The sequence below is a fragment of the Triturus cristatus genome, chromosome 6, assembly GCF_964204655.1.
Source record: "Triturus cristatus chromosome 6, aTriCri1.1, whole genome shotgun sequence".
NCBI lineage: Eukaryota > Metazoa > Chordata > Amphibia > Caudata > Salamandridae > Triturus > Triturus cristatus.
The window spans coordinates 1019620908-1019641731 of NC_140589.1; the positions used below are offsets into that span (position 1 = coordinate 1019620908).

The 20824-nt window shown below is 46.8% G+C and overlaps 1 protein-coding gene across 1 annotated transcript in view; it reads left to right on the plus strand.

Annotated features, from left to right (window-relative positions):
- Positions 1-20824, plus strand: part of BUB1 (BUB1 mitotic checkpoint serine/threonine kinase) — an 850308-nt gene that overhangs the window by 194959 nt on the left and 634525 nt on the right. The window contains exons 10-11 of the mRNA XM_085611813.1: positions 4344-4690; positions 19941-19999. Of these exons, the coding sequence (XP_085467939.1) occupies positions 4344-4690; positions 19941-19999 (406 nt within the window). The remainder of the gene's footprint in view (positions 1-4343; positions 4691-19940; positions 20000-20824) is intronic.

A 20824-nucleotide genomic window follows, 5' to 3' on the forward strand; every position in this document is an offset into this window, starting at 1 on the left:
GTCAGCCACCCCTCTGGCTGGGTGCCTTATGCCTATGGTGTGGGCACAGGAGCAGGAGCCCTGTGCCCCTACAGTACCCAGGTCCATTCCTGGGCACTGTAAGTACAGTGCTGCCTCTTACAAGTACATGGTGCTGAGAGCTCGTCAAACACGAGCTCCACAGCACCATAATGGCAACACTGAAGACTGGGAAGTTTGGTATCAAACTTCTCAGCACATTAAACCCACACTGATGCCAGTGTGGGATTTAATGTACTAAGCACCCCAGAGGGCATCTTAGAGATGCCCCCTTACAGCTAACCTACAATCCACGTCTGCTCTGAGGCTGCCCAGGCTGCCACACAGCAGACACGTTGCTGGACCCCTGGGTGGGAGAGCCCCTGCTCTCCCGGGCCTGCAACAATGCACATCCTGGGTGAGGTGAGAAATCTCCTCCCCCAGGATGAGCAAAGGGAAGCTTCAAAGGCATGCCGCCAGTTGGAGTTCCCCCAGGCCACTGCAACCCCCCACTCTGGCAGGAAGCTTGGCCGGAAACCCCATACAAGGACAGGGGATGTGCCAGCCTGCCCACCCCACCCCTCAGGTGGGGGAGGCGAGGTGAAGCACATCTCCGGGCTCTCGCCATCTTGAAGATGGGAGGCCCTACCCTATCAGGATTAGGCTACTGCCCCCCTCCCACAGGAGAGAGGCAGGATAGGGGGTGTACCCACCCCAGAACAAGGACCCATTGGTCCCTGGCCTTCACCTACCTGTAACGCCCCTAAATCTAGTATTTAGGGGCCCCCTGAACCTTCCTTCCCCAGATCCCAGATTCGAAACTGCAAGAAGAACAAAGACCTGCCCTGCAGCTGCTAAAAAGAGGAAGACACCAACTGCTTTGGCCCCAGCCCTACCGGCCTGTCGACCCTCGAACCTGTTCCTGCTCCAGCGCGGCATCTCTTGTGGCCAGCAACCTCAAATACCCCGGAGGACCTGGCTACCTTTGAACTCTAAAGCCCCTGGGACTCCCATGAGTAGAGGCTCTACTCAGAAACCTATCTCTAACCCCTGGCAGCAGCCCGGAACCGCGAACCCAGCACACTCCGGACCAGCCAAGCCTGGCCAGTGCCGGAGTGAACAAAGACCCTGAGGACGACCCCACGGCGACTGTGACCCCGAGTCCGGCACCCAAGGACCCCCCTCGACATTCCGGAAGAAGCCTGCAGCCTCAGAACAGAGTGCCACCCCAACCGCGATCAACAAGAGGGTAAGATTCCCGACCTCAAAAGGCACCCCTGCACCCGGCGCCCTGCGGCCCCCTGTGCCCAATCCCGGGGTACCCACCTAACCTACAACTACCCAACTTACCTCTCGAAGTGGTGGTGGCATCTGAAGCATCCTCGTCCCCGAGCTTGCAGCCTTTTTCCAAACCGGAACATTCCCATTGACTTCCATTGAGCGCCCGAAGGCTCAAAAGCACCCTGCACCCAGCCGCCCGAGTGGCCCTGGCAGTGCACTCTCTACACTAACCTACGTCCCCACTTGCCCTGAGTAAGTGACCAGGAGCCCAGCTCCCACAGCCGCGTGGCTTGCCAGACAGCAGCCACCAACCAAGGCCCCCCTATCCCTCATAGGATAACATTGGGCCTAACTCTCTCTGCACCCGGCCGTCCTGAAACCGCTGAGGGTGAACCAACTGTACCTACCTGACACTGGGGGACCCCTGAGTCTATGCCCGGAATTTCAACTCTGCCAGTCGGGTACTTACCCTTAAACCGCTAACTTCATTTTCCTCATAGGGTAACATTGACTGGCTTTTTCTTGAAAAATCTTCTAAGTGTGAACTTTTCAAAACTGCAAATATTCACTAAAAATCAGCCAAGTGACAAAAACGAATTTACTCACCTGCTCTTAGGTGAGCTCCCAGTGCTGGATCTTGGTGCCCAGCCCTGACTCTGAAAAGTGTCCACAACTGTACTTACCTCTAACTCATTTTTCTTCCATAGGAAACCATTGTCTGCTTTTCTGTGAAATTTCTTCTAAGTGTCTATTTTTGCAAAATTGAAATATTCTTTTAAAATCGTACCATTTCTGCAAACGAAATTACTTACCTGTTTCTGATAAGGACCCCAGTCCTGGGTCTAGGTACCCAGTCCTGGATTACTAAAGTAACGATAAAGTACTCTACCTGCAATTTGAATTTCTTGCCATAGAGATCCATTGAATGTTTTCTTTGAAATATTTTCTAAGTGCTAACTTTTGAAATAGCTAAATATTATTTAAAAATCATTACAGTTATTAAGTCGACTTTCATCACTTGATTCTGAGTACTGACCCAGAGCTGGATCTAGGAGCCAGACCTGGAATTTCAAAAGTAATCTGAAAAGTAATTTATTATAAGATAACCTGAACTTACCATTGAGCTCAATGCATTGTTATGTTTAGGAAATAGGATTGTTTATTGCAACCAACTGTGACTGTTTACAAAAATCCATTGCTTATTGCAAAAGTATTTATATTCAATCTCTCATTCTGAGAAAAGTATATTTTTATTCCCTTTGTGGTTCTAAAAATAAAACAAGCATATATTTTATATATATATAAACCATTGGCCTAGAGTTCAGTTATTGAGTGTGTGAAACCATTTGCTGACTGAGTGTGTACAATAAATGCTTTACACTGTCCTCAGGTACTGCCTTAATGCTCGACCAAGCTACCACTTTTGAGAGTAAGGTCATACCTAACTTTGACCTCTATCAGCCTCTGGGGGACTGTGGACTCTGTACACCCTGTACCCATTAGGAAACAGTATATACAGAGCCACTTTCTCACATGGAGCGTCTCACAATCCTCTTGAAAAAAGCTGGAGTGAATCACCACCTTTACGCTGATGACACCCAAATCTATTTCAAAATCAAGTCTCTCAGCAACATCTAACACCCCAGTGCCACTCTAACCGAGATCCAAACTTGGTTCAACGCTAACCACTTAAAACTCAATCCAGATAAAACAGAACTAATCCTATTCTCTTCAAAAAGCAACCATCGTCCAATCCAAGAGTGGTTCAAGAATCTGGTCGCCCTAAACTGCCCCATCGTCCTATCCGACTCAGTTAAGTCTCTAGGCATCACCCTTGACAAGAACTTATCTTTGGAGGCCCACATCAAAAACTCTGCAAAAAGTGCTCTTTTCTCTCTAAAACACCTCAAGAAATTGAAACCTTTTCTTCCCCATGATGACCACAAGACAGTAGTCCAATCCCTAGTTCTCTCTAAAATCGACTACGGGAACACCTTCCTAACAGGGACTCCAAAAGCTCACCTGGCCCCTCTAAGAGCAGTGTTGAACATGGCCGCTCGACTCGTATCTGGAGTAAAAAGATTTGATCACTCCAGCTCTCAACTCCCTCAACTGGCTTCCCATGGAAGGGAGGTGTATATACAAGCTGGCCTGCATCACACACAAAACCCTTCACCCTCCGGCCCCTAACTACCTGAACAACAAACTGGTAAGAGCAGGTCGATCCAGAACGCTGAAGCTCCAACTCACTCCTTATTCCTCCGAAACTGAAAAGAAAACCACACAATACCGATCGTTCTCTGGCAACGCTCCCAGGATGTGGAAGGCTCTCCCTAGAGTCCTCAGATGCAACCCCTCCTTCTCCTGTTTCAAAAGGGACCTGAAAATCCATCTCCTTAACAAATACTTTCCTGACCAACGTCAACTAACCTAGACTTCAATATCCAAGTTTACTCCTCTCTTGACATTCAAGGATAGCTGGTGACCGGACTGTGTTAACCACCTTATCTTCCATGCTGTATTTTTTTAATCCCTTGTTTTGCTTCCTTACTGCCTGCCTACTATGTAATGCAATTTCCGTCTGTTTTTCTTTACAGTATGTATGCAGAGCGCTCTGATACCTACGGGTCAAGTTAGCACTATATAAAACTTTTAAAATAAAAAAAATGCTGTTTTCGATTTTTATCTGCTGTAGAACCAGTGTATTGCCCTCCCCATTCAGTGGCATGTTGCCTATGTTTAGAGTCTGAGGAAGCCCATGGACATGGCAGCAATAGCCACAGTAAAGAATTTAGCTTTAAATGATAATTTAGTCATTGGCCGGTGGCCTGAGGCAGTCATGTGTCAATAGTTGATTGTTTCCTGAAGATGGAGGGCATCAAGAATGCAGTGAGCTGAAGATCATTCTGCTAATGCCATGATGCCATTCGAGCATGAGCGGTACAAACTGAATGTTGTAGACACATTGCAAGAGTGGAAAGTTCTGTAATGTGAAGCAAGTACAGCTTAAACTATGAAACAGTTGAAGATTACTTGTGAATTAGCAATGTGGATTTCCTTTCTAGGTCCCTCTCTCGTCTGCTAACGTGCCAAGTGAGTCAATTGCTTGCGAACCACCTCACCAATCAGAAACCAGTGTTTCCATGCAATCCGCATTGTTTCCAGCAAGCATCGTTGCGCCTGTAGCTACATCTGTTCACCATGCTGTTGTGTCATTGGACCAAAGCCACCAGGCTTCTTCCCCAACTAATTGTCAAAATAAGAGACTGTCACTGGAAGACCAAGGTAGCTGTCCTGCGGCATATGCTGAAATGCCTTCTGTTGACCAGATACACGTTCAACAAGGCTGTTCATTGTCCAAACCATTTGATGACCCATCTTCTGCCATTCCTTTTCTGCAAGTTGATAGTGGGTACGTATGCTGTGACCCTTTTGTTTTTAACATTCATGTAAAATTCGTTAAAAGTACTACAAAGTTTATTCGTGTTACTCTTTTACTTACAAACCTTTTCAATGAAATGATTATGACCTGGATCAGTTACTTGAAATTATCTGATATAAATTAAATCTACACAACTGTACCTTATTCGGTAGTGTACCACTACCTAGATAACTAAATGTGCGTACTTCCAATATTCCCTGATTTCTCTAGTCACAGATGTTCCTGGCTGAATATTTCATCCTGTTGTTTGATCCTGTCGTATTCCTCAACCTGTAATTTCTTGGGAGGATTCTAGTGTCTCAAAGCAGGTCTTTTGCCCACCCATGTAGATCTTTTTGCTTTCTTCCATAATTATCCAAATTGTTGACTGCTAACCTCTGACAGTTAATTGAACGTTAAGTGTTCCATAAGCATCTATTCCTGTTTAGTATCTGGATTATTTTGATTGGGTATCTAATGAAATCGCTCATGGCCCTTTTCATAATTGAAAACTTTGTGAGAAGGAGCTCGTCACCAGACACTCCCAATCGTCTCTTATTGTGCTCGCTTTCATTGTTCTCTTTTCTTTATTAATGTCAGTGTTGTGGCAAGTATAAGAAGCAGGTAAAACCAATTAAAGGTCAGAAGCTCCACAAAGGTGTTCCTGTCAGTATTTGCATACTCTAGCTTCCTGCATGTGCCTTGATTATGGATTATGACCTTTGATAAAGCTTTATCACGAGTGTGCTTGGCAGACCAGAAATCAGGGTTTCAGACTCTGGGGTCACACGGCAAACCTTATTGTCCAATATTGCTACTTCTCCTGCAACTACAGGAAGCTGATAATACTGTGAGCTCTTTGAACTGGCAAGTGAGATTTTTGTGTGGGCCCCCTTTTTTTTTTTTACTTTCAGGGGTTGAGATCGAACAATCCGTTTATTCGGGACTAGCCTCGTAAAACACCATAAAAATACAGAATATACATTCTTAAAATTCTATGATTCATGTATACCGTATTAAAATCGAATCCATCAATCATTTAATCGTGCTTTCTATATGCCTTACAAATACATACCTAATTTCTTCCTCATGATCCAACCATTGTATAAAAATGTACTCACACCAAACACATATGGAGGTGAATAATGACTGATGTTAACACTTGGAGCTAATTCCAAATACCTAAAGAGCCATAACGGAAGAATGCATTTCTTCTGAGCTTGGTGATCAGCAGGACAAAAAAAGAACATGTCCCACATTTTAGACAGCAATTTCATAACACATAATAGTCATTGCTTGGATGGGACTCTTTTATATGTAAAACTCCTAATTACCAAACTGCTGTGCCTAAACTTAATAAAGAGTTTTTTTCCTGTGCCGGTGAGATCTCCTCTGAAAAAGGCTCACAAACCAGCGCTGGCTTGCATCCAAATATTTTCCGGACAGGATGCCCTTAAGGGCATGCTTTGGCTAAGACCCACATTGTACTCCCCAATGCTCTTCATTCAGTTTTGCTTTGAAGCCTGCAAGTAAGGAAGGTGGATCTGCCCACACTTCTTCTGAGCCTAAGGTGCTAAGCCAAACCCTCACATCACAGAGCCAGGTTAAATTGGCTGCTTCCAGCCTCAGTCTCCTGAAGGGCCAGCACTTTATGGGAGGTAGGGGTGTAGACTACAATCATATTCAATACAAAACAATTCTTATTGCGGTAATATGTTCAAGTTTCTTTAGGATCGCCTCATACCCAAAGCAATGGTGTAATGTGAAGTAAATCAACCATCTCATAAAATGCTGTTCGCTCAGGGTTAGTACATGCACATATTCAAATCCTTGGAACCATATCAAAAGCAGCATACGGGTCTACAAAACCAAATATAGAAGAATTTCCTACGCCTTTGTACTTCCAAAAAACTAGCGTTAACCTGAACACTTAGTCCATAGTGCTTATCTTGCTCTAAAGCTCGCCTGCGTATTTGATTGAATCTGCATAGTCTACCCTCTCATCCAACATATTTAAAACTTGGCTACAGAAAATGTTCAGCAGGTTATCCAGTAGGCTTTCCGACATATAATTACTAGGGACCGCCCTGAACGTAATTACACAACAGATTCCTATACGTTGTGCATACTTCTATGTTTGAATGTTAAAGATCACCAGGGATCCTAAAAAGATCTGGTGCCTTGACATGTTTCATTGACTCAATCTTCTATGTGTCTAATAAAGCGAAGGCCAATTCACTTGAATGCCTATTTTAGAATTGCATGGATCAACTAAATCTACATCTATATCTGAAAGAGACCAATAGTTATAGATTCCTTACCTTAGAATTACCCCCAGGTGTCAGACTGGATCCAGAGAATTTTTTCTCAGCAGTACCCCTGGGCGTTGGTAGGTGGCGTCGTGCTTGCTGGGATGATGTGGTAGTATCTACTTAGATGCCGCCCCTGCGCGCTGACGTCAGTTCTTTCTTTTTCCACGCCAACCAGTGCAGATCCGGAGAGGGCGGTACCCCTAGTCAATTTCTGACTAACCCTTTTTGACTTTTGCCAACATATTTTTTTAAGTCTTTACGACTCCTGGTGCACGAGGGATGTCAAGTCGTTGACCCGGCTTCAATCCTTATGACTCCTGTCACAAGCTGATGTCAGTCACCGATCCGCACCTTGTGTGCCTTTGGTGCCTGAAGTGCGACCACAGCCCGAAGTCGTGCTCCGAATGCTGGGCCCTGTACCCTAAGTCTTTGCGGGAGTGGTCCCGATAGCTTTTGGAGGCCCGGCAGCCTGCTCCGCGCCATTTGAGGTCCCGGTCGAGAGGAAGTTTGCGAAGCCACCACCATTCACCATCGAAGTCTTCGTCATTAGGTAAGTCCAAGCGCAAGAAGAAGGCGAATACGCATTGTCGCTCTTCGCCTTCACCCCGTCCGTCGTCCGCAGGACACAGAGGGTCGTCATTCCTCGGCTCCGCCCTCCATGCCTGCTGGCATTGCTCCGTGCTTCCTTCCCTTTCCGTGAGCCGGAGCGTCCCCTGCCCAGACCTGCGTTCCATCTTTGGGCAGCCCGATTCTGCCAGCGCACCTTCGGGCCCCGCGGACTCCGCTTGGGGCTCTAGGCCTTAGATGCCCGCGGTTCCGTCCTTGGGGCTCTAGGCCTTAGATGCCCGCGGTTCCGTCCTCGGCACCGCAGTGCCCCCAAGGATCCAGGCCTGGATCCTGATCAGCGACGGTGAACCTCTCGGTACCATCCCCGGCGCTGATTCCTCTGACGACACCTCTGACGCCGGTTGGGCCCCTGGCCGGCGTCTACCCCAGCCTCCCCCTCGACTTGACACGGAGCCGGACTGGCGCCTGAGGGTACTTTTGTACCGCTGTTTTTCCCTGGTGTTCCTTATCACCATGAGTGGCAGCCAGAGGAGGGTGAGGAGGACTGGGAGGGATCTGTTGACCCTCTGGCAGACCAGCTTGAAGAGTCTGACTGGAAAGCGGTGTTGGGTGATGCCGGGGGTCTGGATACCTCCCCAGGCCATCAGGACCAGGGCTGTTTTCCTACCTAAGGTAGTTACGCCCTTTCATCTGGGACAATCCATGACTCTCCCTGTGTTTTATCCTCCCCCCTCACTCTTCCAAGGAGAAGGAGAGGCTTCACCGCGTGGACCCTAGGAGCAGTGAGCTTTTATTTGGACAGAACAAAGGATTTTTGTATGGAAGATCAGCTCTTCGTGGGCTATATTGGACACTCAAAAGGCAAAGCTGTGCACAAGTGCGCCCTGTCCAGGTGGATTATCCTAACCATCAAGATCTGCTACAACCTTCCTGGTAAGGTTCCTCCTGAAGGTATTGGATCTCATTCTACTAGCGCTAAGTCCTCCACCTCTGCATTGGCCAGGGGTGTTCCAGTTTCAGACATTTGTAAGGCTGGGACTTGGGCAAAGCATTATTGCTCATCCTCTGAGATGAGGAGGGAGGGCCATTTTGCGTGCTCTGTCTTGCAGGACTTTTTGGTATAGGAAAGGTGAACACCCTCCTCCGGGAGTGGGACTGCTGTGGGAATCTATTCACAAGGTGAATAAACCACTGGCAGATGTATCCATCAGAAGAACAAGTTACTTCCCTTCAGTAACTCTTTTTCTGATGGATACAGTATCTGCCTGTGGATTCCTCACTGACCCACCCGCCTCCCCGTTGTCCACCTTTGTATACCTTAAAAGATGCCTTCTTTGACATGTTTTACGTTGTATCTTCTTTCTATCTGGTACATTTATAGGAAATGCTTATGTTCTTTAGCTTTCCTTTTTGTTTATGTACTATGTATATTTGTTCGAATGTTGTATACTGTGTATACTTTGAATCTGTTGTCGGTCCACCTGTTCGCCTTGGAGGCACGGAAAAAATGGGTGGAACTGACGTCATCACGCCGACGTGGCTCTCTTATGGCTCTGGTGATGTCATATGGAGTCGCGAGCGGAGCCGTGGAGTTATGACGTCCACGTCGGCGTGGAGAGCTAGGGGAAAAAATTCCGTGGAATGCTGGCGCAGGCAGATACTGTATCCACCAGAAAAAGCGTTACCGAAGGTAAGTAACTTGTTCTTTAGGTACACTCCAAATTGGAATCTGGGGTACCCTTATAAGTCCTTAGTATATGATATACTGTGTACCTAGGGCATAGGTACCCCAGAGGCCTACCAGGGGGTGCAGCATGTATTATGCCACCCCTGGGAAGCCTTCAAAAATGACACCACAAGTCTGCTACTTCAGCCTGGGTAAGGTGGTGAATGCACCCCTTACTGAGATATAGGTTCACTATATCTCTCCATATCACTGCACATGTAAACATATCCGTTACCCCTATGGCAGGCCTTAACAATCCTGAAGGCAGGGTGCTGGATTTCATGTGAGAGGGTACCTATGCGGGAGCAGAGCCCCTCTGCAGCTTTCGGAACATTTATTCCGGGGATGTTTGTGATGCAGCCAGACTATATACTCTTAAGTGCATTGTAACCAAACTGTAAATGCTAACTTTGGAATGGCTGCATGGAAACATGTCGTGTTTGGTGTAAAACACCTTGGAATCATACCCCCACACCAGTAACTGGTGTGGAAATATGATCCCACCCTTCTAGAGGGAGAGACATGACAGCACCGGTATACCCAGTACCAGCTTAACAGACCCTGGCATCACAAAATAGATGCTGCCAGCCACAGACACAAGTCTGCCCTCCTGCTGTTGGACAGCCGTCTGGCAGGGGAGGCCTGGACAATAGGTTTCCTGTCACAGGGAGGTGTCGCCACCTCCCAGACAGGAGCTAGTGTATTGGGGCTGGCTGGGTGCACTCCTAGAGTGCTTTAAAGTCTGCACTGGGGGCACATTTGGTGTCCCTGTGCATAGTCCAGCTCAAACCGGTTGCAGGGGCACTCCGCCCCTGCTCTGGCACGAAACTGGACAAAGGAAATGGGTGTAGCCACCCCTCTTTCTTGTCCCTCCCATAGGTGGGTCCCTAGAGTTTGTCCCACCCCTTCATTGGGTATAAGATAGGAACCCCTGGCTACAGGACTTTAGATTACACCTGGACGAAACTCTGATACAGAATCCTGGAACTTCGACAATCTGCAAGGTGCTAGATGACTGAAAAATCTCCCTTGGAGTAAAGGAGTTACTCCCCTGCAAGGCAGGCACCTAAGACTCATCTGACCGGTTTGCATCTCTGAAGCTACCGCCGGACTCCGAAGAATTTGCAACACAGGAGGTGGGTTCCCAGGCTTCCCAGAGGCCGACTCGAGCTCCCAGCAAAGCTGAGACCCATAGCCCTCGTGGGGACCGTGGAACCGGAACCCCTGGACACCGTGCACATTTGCAAGTGTACATGCTTCGCGTCGATCTTTGTGGCTGTGCTTTGGGCTACTTTTTGTGAACACCCCGAGCAGTGTCTCCGCCGAAGATTACCGGCCTACACTCATCAAGTGTCCCGTGGGCTGGTATCGAGTGAGTCCTCTCGAGGTCCCTTGGCGATCCCTGATCCGTCGACTGGTGGGTTACTGTGAAGGCAACTCTAACTTTAATTGGGCTTACCTGGTTGCTCCAGACGTGCCCCGACTCTCCATCGCTTGGAGTCCCCAGGACCTTGCTGGTCCGCACCGAAGCATCGTTTCTCTTCCTGCGTGGGTTGCTGTTGCCAAGGCTTGTTGGGTTAAATCCGAGCACCGACACCGCAACATTCTACATCCTTCGTCGGACAGCTCGAATCCAGCTCCTGGTCGTCGTCGACGCCTCCTGGTCCTCGTGGCTGCAGAGTCGAGGTTCACCTCTTCGCACCTGAAACACCCGATATCGGTGGGCATTCGTTTATCGTGCCCCTGGTCACTGGCAAGTGACCCAGACTCTGTACCCTCTGCTTTCAGGTTCTTCTGATCTTCGACCTAGGCTTGGATCACACCGGACACTTTTCTTCTTCCCGGCAGCAGCACTTTGTAGCAGATCGCCATTGAAATAAACGACGATTCCTGACACCATTTGACACCTATGCACCCGGCTTCTCTGGGTGAGCTAACTCAAGTACTCCGGTGCTCCTGTGGGTGCTGGCCCTTGAACGCCCTAAGTCTAAAGGGGTTTGCTCAAAGTCCTCTCCTAAGTGTCCTTAACTTCTAAAATTCCAACCAGGACTTTCCCATAGAATAATACGGGGCTCGCGCCTGTGTTCCCCGTGGGTCTCCTGTGTCACTACCTTGGGTGGTTCCTTTGGGTCCCAGCGATTCTACGTGCTCTAGGCACTGTCTCGTCAAGTCGTGGTTCTTATACCACTTTCTTAATATATGGTTTGGTCCGCCCCTGGGGCCCATTATATATTCTGCTATTTACTGTCGTTTTAGAACTGTATTATTGTGTATCTTGGAATCTTGGACTCTAATCTCATAAAGAGATTAGTAGTGAGTGTTTAGAAATAAATACATAGATTTTGTATATACCTTGTGTGGTTCTCCTTTCATTTAGTGATTCAAGAGGTTATTATCTGGTAAACCAAGCTGCTTTACACTCCTTCAAGACTTAGCCTGAAGGCTGCTCTCCATAGCTACCACTAGGATAGCTTTCAATAAAGGTTGTCTTTAAACCTATTCATCAATAAGGGTTGTTTGGACTGGTACAAGCTGCCCACTATAATTAGTGGACAGCATATTCCAGGCCAACTTCTCACACAGTAGTCAAATCTTCAGAGGATTTAAGGAATGGGGCATTGATGACTCTCCAAAAATCCCTAAAATTTTTTGAAAGGGCCGCTTGATGAAGGTTCTCCCATGCTTCTTCTTTGAGAATTTTAGTTCTTCGCTTCCTGGCCTCTAAATATCGAAGCTGCAGAGTCTTGACCAGTGCTGCATCCCTAGGAGTAGATCTAAGTGCCTGATGTAGCACAGATAGGGCCTTAGTGCAAGACTGGTCAAACCACTTAGGGCCTGGGCTATTAGAGGTTGGTCTCTTCCCTAGTTAGTGCCTGTTTTGCATCAGATAGTATTCTGTCGAAGGCTAGGTTTACATGTATTGGGTGTGGGTTAGCAGCCAGACAAGTCATGATGTCGTCAAGTCTGTTACCGACCACCACTGTGACAGTTTTCTCTTTGTTTATTGCTCCCATTTTAGAACTATCCCATTTTTCCTTGCTTTTGCAGGGTTAATATGTCTGGACTGCTCCTGGGCGATTCCTTCCCATGCCAAATCGTCAATTATGGCATAGTGTTCGCTAAAACCATATTGCATAATTGCGATTTTAGATTGACTTTTTCAAGGACAAAGAATTCAATAAATAATCTAGTGTCGAACCCTGACTGGGCAATCCAAAAGTATGTAGTAAGGAGCTAGAGCTAGAGTCAATCTGGTTCATAATTTCCAGATTATTAATAAAAAACTATCTGTTCAGGGCATCGCCATAGTAATCGTGCCCAAAGTGATTAATTAAATCACCAGAATCATTAGAGAAACCACATACTATTTTATTTGAAAGGGTACAGCAATGTACGTTGAAGTCGCCCACCCATAGGATTTTTTGTGGCTGCTTAAGACTCTTGAAAAATGTATTGACATCTCTTTCTAATATATCAACCTTTTTCATGTTTGCGTTAAAATTATTATTATAATAGTTGATTTAAAGAATAGTGTCATCCTTCAATCCTTTTAAATAAAGAAAGTGATAATAAGGAGAGTCATTAAAAATGAAGACTGCTAAATTCAAAGTATTTGTTTAACAGGGATAGAACCCCTCCGCTTATGCAACCAGACACAGAAGGGCTGGCTGGAGTATTAAAAGAACGATAACCAGCCAAAGCAAACTGACCTCTTTCCCATGTTTCCTGTAGACAAATCGGGTCATATTTAGTACCAAACGCTAGACAGTCTAGGTTGAACCCTTTAGATATTAGTCCAGCAATATTCCAAGAGACTAATTTAACATGTTCTTTGGGGATGAGGGTATGATTGGAAAATACTGTGTGGGATTTGGGAGAATTGGGCCCTGGGTTCCTAGGACTTTGGAGTCGATTAGTAGTGGTCAAATTCCCCCCCCCCCCCCCCCCCCCCCCCCACCCTGGTTAATCACACCCATCCGTGTCTGTTAAAGCACTGAAGCCATTATTGATAGGGAGGGTAAGGTAAGGGGGCTCATGACTTTTGCTGTATGGGATCAATGAAGTTTGAGCCCTATAAGAGGGTTGAACAGGTCTGTAGAAAAAAACAAGTGGCAGACCAGACATCTGAGATTGTTGCGTGGCTGTGTTGGGTAAGCGGTCAAACAATTGCTGGACCAGATGGTGCGAGTTAAAATTGACTACCACACAGTCCCCCTGAATAGATTTCCTCGAGTTTCCTACCCATGCCCCCCTTCTTGCCATTAGGAAACAAGGGATTAACTCCCCCGTGTTTGCTAATCCAGTGACACGCCTTGGTGATAAGCTGGTCCATGGTTTCTCTCTGTGTATCCACTAATTTGGGAACATTCGCCAGAACAATTACATAGGGGGAAGCAGCGGGGAGAAGGCCCAATCTTGAGTCACAAAGTGTTTTAGATCCATTTATCACTTCAATATCACAGTCTCTAGGGTGTGCCAAAGTCGATGGTAAGGATAGTAAAGATGGGCCAGATGTTCTCTGTGATTTCAGGGAATGACTAGAGGGATAATGGGAAGCTTGCAAGTTGGAGAATTTAGAGTGGTTTCTAGCTTCTCCAACAGGCATGCCTGCTAGTTGAGGGCCTCTTGGCCTGAAAGGCTCACTTTCAGGTCTCTTGCTATCCTGCGTGATGGGGGGGGGGGGGGGGGGGGTGGCGCTGAGATGTTATGGTATGTTCAGGGGGTTGTGCTGTCTTCTGTGTCCCAGCCTCAGTCACACCGCTGATACCTGTTCTAGTGAGGTTTAGAGACTCAAGGGTTGCCTCAATTCTGTAAAGCCTATCTGAGAAGGACTGAAATAGGCGTGTAGGAGACTGTTCCATTTTTTTTTTTTTTTAAAGTGTCCCTTGTAGGTGCAGAGGCTACTATAGCTGCAAGTGGAACAGCGAGAGTTGACTTTGTGAATAGTCTAACCCCCACCCCCTCTCTCTTCCTTTTAGGGGGCGGTTCAGCATGGGCGAGCGGAGAGTGAGCTCTGTCATTAACTTTTGAATTTAGGCATTTTGAGCGGGTTACAACTGGATTAGAGGATGCGGAGGCAATACACGGATCTTCCATATGTGCAGGCGGGGGGTCAGTGTTAGCATGGTCAATTGGGCATTCTGGGGCTACTAGGTCGCCCATTGATGATCTGCGTTCAACAGTCTGAATCTCTTTATTCAGCGCATCTGAGGCTCTTATGAGGAAGGCATCTAGAGTATTAGTTGACTCGCCTCCATTGGTGGTGGATTTCCTTTTCCCCATCGCCAAATCAGAGCCCAACTCTTAAAGGCAATATGTCAGGCGGTCGGAGTTAAAGGGGGGGGTGGCCCAGCACAGCCTCCTCGGGGCTCCGATGCGCGTGGACGGGCCTGCCCTTGGCCTGGGCATCGCCCGGGTGCGTCCCGGGCATGTCCCACGCCGCAGGCAGAGCTGCGCTTAAGAGTGCTGTGTCAGGAACGCTGGGCTGATGGGAGATTGAGTCCCGCAGTGCCTCTCCACACCGACACGATTCTCCCCCCAAGATGAAGCTTTGGCGTTGGCGATATTGCCAGTAATTTGAAAGTATTGCATAAAAATCTACTTGCTAGTAACTGAGTTCAACTTGGTTCCTAGAAATAAAAGTAACTAAAGCAATATTTTTCTGCAAACGTTGGCATAGAGTTATTCCTTGGGTGTATGTTCCTGCCTTCTAGAGTATGTGCACCAAATGCATTCACACTACCCTCTGATAAGCCAGACTGCACAGCGCAGCTACCGCTAAATCGAGAGTAAGGTATTATCTACTTTAATCTCTGCCATACCTTTGGGGACTCACTGGACTCTGTGCACACTATACCTCTCTTTGATATAGTATATACAGAACCAGCTTCCTACACTCCCCACTCTCCCACCCCATTTCATGTAAAGATTAAATTAAGGCACCCTGTATGATGGTTTCTGTTGATTATGCTTTGTTCCCATCATAATGGTGGCTGTAAGCCTTAGTAAGAAATGTTAAATGTATTGTGGCCCCTAACTATTAAAATGGGGTCGGGAATAAAACCGCATTCAGGGAAACTATTTAATACTCCATTCTTTTTAAAAAAAAAATTTTATTTATTAAAACCGTTCTGATAACAGCTGTTTTTCTGTGACTGAGCTGACTCTTTCCTCTGTAGGTATGGCTGTGAATGGAAAACTTGAGTTTTAAGATGTTTTTTCTGATCTTGTTTTCATGGCCTGTCTTTGATGTAGTATTTTTCACCATCTACATCAAGGTTTCTGCTTTTGTTCTCTGCTCCTGCGCAAATACCATACCAATTACTGTGGTGTTTGATTTCCTGTCTGCACACTGTACGTGCATGTGGATGGAACTTGTATTGTGTGTGTGTGTGTGTGTGTGACTTCCTTTTGCTGTTCCGCTATAGAATCATAGACCTGTGTACTTTATCTGTTGGTTTCTTTGTGCCTCACTGTCTCTACTTGTGGTCAAATCCCATAACACCCTTTTCTGGCTCCATACCATATCCACTCCTAGATGCCCTCCTCCATAGTCTAGTACTCTATAGAGTCAATACTGTGGTGCATCGACTACCATTGGTATTTATGGGCTGCCAAGTGCCTAGACTCAGAACTGTCTGTTGGCAGGCTGCAGTCCACTGTAGCTTTATGGCAACTTTTTGGAAACTGTTTTGAGTGGTCTGGGTAGCAAACTTGTCCCTCTTAGTAATGTTTCCAGTCTTTAGGATCTAAAGTCTGGAAGTCCCAAACTGTTGCCAACACCAGAGTCACCTACTAGAACACAGTGCTTTTTGGGTGGAATTGTACAGCTCTCATTGCTGGTATTCTCTGGTTTGTCACTGCAGCTCCTTCACTACCCATAGAGGTCTTGAGATTTCTATTCTCGAGTTTAAACGCTTCGTTGGATAGGCTACAAACCAAGATCCTTTCTTTCCATGCACAATGATAAAGATGGCGTCCTAGCCAGTACCCTTAAGTTAGTAAGTACACGTAAAGGCAATCCTCCTAATTGCTCTGCTTTACCTCATGTTTAATGGCAGCCACGAGTTTGCTGCAAAATACAAGAATAAATAAATATTTTAATCTGTAATTTATTTTCAAAAAAGTTTCTTCAACTCGAGTAAAAAAGTCTGGAAAGTCAGTTTTTAAAGATCTTCATTCAATGTGTGATCAATTGAGCGGCAGTACTCCAACTCTTGTAAAGTGGATAAAGGTACAGGTATTTGGGAAAACTTTGCCAGATGAGAAACCCTAGGCGTCGGTGTGGCCAACCCGATTGAAGAGTGATATTCAGAGTTGATAATGATTTGTTCAGTGGGACGGAGCAAATGAGCGTTTCTGTATTGTCATGTTTAATCAATCACCTACATGCAGTAGCCATTCAGTGACCTTGTTGTAGGAAGGTGGATATCTGACTATGGTTACCCCCAACTTTTTGCCTCGTGTCTAGCTGGTTTTTCGACTTAGTTGGCCTGAGATCCTGCCATTCAGGGTCTCAGGCTGTCTGCTCTCTCTTTAAAATGGACTCCATGTACCCTAGGTACATTCTCAATTGGTAAGGATCACCTTATTGGACCCTGTACAGTGTACCCTAGGTACCCAGGGCATAGGTGTACCCTAGGCCTCCCAGGGGCTGCAGCATGTATTATGCCACCCCTGGTCTGGCCTTCCAATCAGACACAACTGGCTGATCACTCAGCTGGGGCATGGTCGTGTAATCACCCCTTGCTTAGATATAGTATGCCTATATCTACCCTTATATATAGACACATGTGTACCTATCAGTCACTCCTATGGCAGGCCTTAACAATCCTGGAGGCAGAGTGCTTGGTAACATGTGAGATGGTGCTCTAGCATGAGCTGAGCCTGTCTGCAGCTTTCGGAACCAAGTCCTTATAGCTGTTCTATGATATAGCCTACCATATACTCTTAAAGTGCCTTATAATCTTAAACGGTTATGGTAACTATGGTTTGGCTTTATCGAAACATGTCGTGTAAGGTGTCTAACACTGTGGAATAATACCCCCATGCCATTTCTGGACATGAGGATATTATTCCCCCCTCCTAGAGGGAAAGACATGTTAAAATCATACTTCACTGTTAGCCTCTGACCAAAGCCTCAGCATCACAAAATGGATGCTGCTGCCACGACACAAGTCTGACCTCCTGCAGCTGGGAGTGATCCCAGCCAGGGAGGCCTGGACAATAGGTTTCCTGCTTGGGGAGGTGCTAGCACCTCCCCAGACAGCCTTTAGTGTATTGGGGCAGGGTGGGCTGAAAGGAATGAGACATGCCTGGGGCACACAAGGTGTTCCTTGCATAGTCCAGTTCAAACCGGCGCTGGGGCACTCCAGCCCCAGCTCTGGCGCGAAACTGGACAAAGGGAAGTGGGTGTAACCACCCCCTCCCAGGTCCCACCCATAGGGCGTGACCTAGCAGGTATCCCAGCCCTCCAGATTAGTATAAGAGTGGGAGTTGGGCCTCAAGACTTTAGATTATCCTGAACCTGCAACTTGAACAGAAACTCTGGACCTTCGACATTCGACGAAAGAAGAAGACTGAAGAATCTCCCTTGTGGCCAAGGAGTGGCTACCCTGTGCGAACAGGCACCATCAAGAGACTACCCTTTGCTTTGCCCACGTTCTACGAGGAACCGACTGCAGAGCCCGACCAGAGCCTTGACTTCCAGACTTCTCCGACCCTGATCCACATCTACAGCAAAGCTGAGATCCGTGGAGGCGACGAGCGACGTGGGACCGGCTACCTGGGAAAAGTGGCTAGTAACTTAAAGCGCAGCTTCTGAGGCACCCTCGAAGTTGTGCACCGGGGATTGAGAAGCCCCAACCCCAAGCACCATCTGCACCGAAGATCAGCCCCCCACACTCCACGAGTCCTGCGTGGGGCCCTTCTGCATTTTCCTGCTTGCCGCGTCTGTCCGGTTGCTTGCCCGCTGGCTAGTGGCCTTTGTGACGACGCACCCTGAAATCTTCTGCGCTGGTTTGGCTCCTCCAGACTGGCTCCCGCTTCTCTGCAAAGAAGAAGCACCCCAGACCTTCCTGGTCTGCACCAGAAGCAAGTCCTCCGTTCTTCGTGGGTTCAGCTTGCCAAGGCTTGGTGAGTCCTAGTCCAACTTCGACGCCGCCGACAGCAAGAGCCTTCGTGGGACAGCTCGCCTCCTGGTCCTGGTCGTCCTCGACGCTTCCTGGTCCTCCTGGCTGCAGCGACAAGCTTCACCTTCACCTGCAATCTTCACGACATCGCCTGGTTCCTTCCTGGTTCCACGTGGTCACTGGCTAGTGACCTTGACTCTGTCCCTTCTGCTTGCAGGTCTCCTCTCTTCTTGATCCCAGCCTTGGGATCCACCGGACACTCTTCACTGACTGCCTGTCAGCATCTTTCTTCAGGCATCCATAGGAGTCGACGACGAAAACCGACGCATCTTCACCCCTATGCACCCGCAGCCTGTGGGCTAGGTAACTTGGGTACTCCGGTGCTCATCAGGATAGTGACTATCCTAGTGTCTAGTTTTCCAGTCTCAACTTCCTAGCTACTCCGGAAGTGTCCTAAATCTATCGTTTTCTAAACTGTACTATTGCTAGTGACTTTTACGCATTACGCGTGAGTGTTTCCACTCTGCACACGAATCCCGTGGGCCTCCCACTTCCTAACTAACGCTAGTGTAGTGTAGCCCCAGTGATTCCCTAGGCCTATTCTATTTCCGTGACAGTGGTCCTTATACCACTTACTTAGCATATGGTTTGCGTGGCCCCTAGGGCCTAACTGTATTACTTACCTGTGTGACTTAATGTATGCTTAAATAAGACTGTGTTGTACTTACCTCTAATCTAATAAAGAGTGCTGAGGGTTTGACTAGAATAAATACACTTTATTTTATATATATCTGTTGTGGTGTCCTTTCATTTGGTATTCAAGGGATTATATATGGTATCACAGCTGGCTTCACATGCCATTCAGAGTTTAGCCTAAGACTGCTCTTGTCCATGCTACCACTAGGATAGCTGGTCTATAAGGTTGACTTTACAACCAATCACCATAAGGGTATTTGGACTGATATAAGGTGTACACTAGAACTAGTGACATCATACATCAGGCCAACTTCTCAGACTTGTGTACCTTTTTTCATTTAAAATATGCAGAGTATGATATTATTGGGAAGTTAAGTATATTTAAAGCGTAAGCCATGCAAATGGGGCACTAATAGTAACCCTAACAGTGCTGGAGAACTCAAGATTGTGATTCATATCCACCGCATCACCTTACATGTGAGATGTGCTCTCCAACTTGTTAGTAGTAGTTTAGGTAAACCTCAAGAGGTTGAGGCTCTAGTTGACACTGCAGTTTGATGTGTTACGAATAAAGATTGGAATGAAAAATATAAATAAAACGGAGTACTAATAGTCTTACACTTAGGAGAGTTTGTAATTGCTGAAGGGGCTGAAGTTTAAGAGCTTAGAAAGTTTATCAAAAGTTGTTGTCCATCAGTGGAGAATCACAAAGTTATTACATGCAACATCTAGGCCCCCCCTTTACAATGCTTCTCCAAATTCATATTGACCTGTGTGCTGATTATAAACCTGTGCTTTTAATTTTAAAGGTTGCGCAGTGAAGGATCCCAGAGTTTAGCACTGCAAGAATGTGCTGAAACAAAAGAAGGTAATAACTTTGTTCCAGTATGAGTTTTATGATGACCTTGCTAATTTGACTAAGCTATGTCAATTGCTATTGAATTTTCTAATATTTCAGTATTTTAATGAGCTTCACACCTACTAGTCCTGCATCTTTAAATCTTATTTGGAATTTTCCCTTTTTCATCAATACAAATGTCAGTTTTATTTGTTGATCTAGTCTTCCAGTGCATTGAGTAGGATACCTTTAGTATGAGACCAATCATGAAATGTCTAGTTTACATTCAGAGCTGTCTTACCTATTGTCTTCCACAGCCACTCCATAGACTTAATACTCATTGACTCTTTGCAAGGAGTGGGAGTATGTGGTAGCACAACAGTTTTCCATCAGTCACCGCATAGTCTGTTTCAGAAGGGCGTGTCTGTCAAGGTCTAGGAAAGGGACTACAGCAAATGAGACTTGAGACCCCATGGACCAATCTCTTTCCACCTCCGATTCTGTTGTTCCCTCTGCTCAAAGCTACTCTGTCTAGTTTGGAATAGAGATCTTGTATCTGAAAGAAACACGTAGTGATAGATTCCTTAGCTTAGAATTACCCCCAGGCGTCAGACTGGATCCGGAAAGTTTTCGTCAGCAGTACCCCTGCGCGTCGGTAGGCGTCTTCATGCAGCTCCGCGTGCGTCGTTGGCGCCGAGATGATGTCGCTGGAGCTACTTGGACGCGCCCACGCGCGCTGACGTCAGTTCTTTCTTTTTCCGTGCCAGCAAGTCCAGATCCGGGACGAGCAAGTACCCCCCAGTCACTTTTTGACTGAGTTTTTTTTTTAGGCCTTTTGTCTAATTTTCTTCGAGT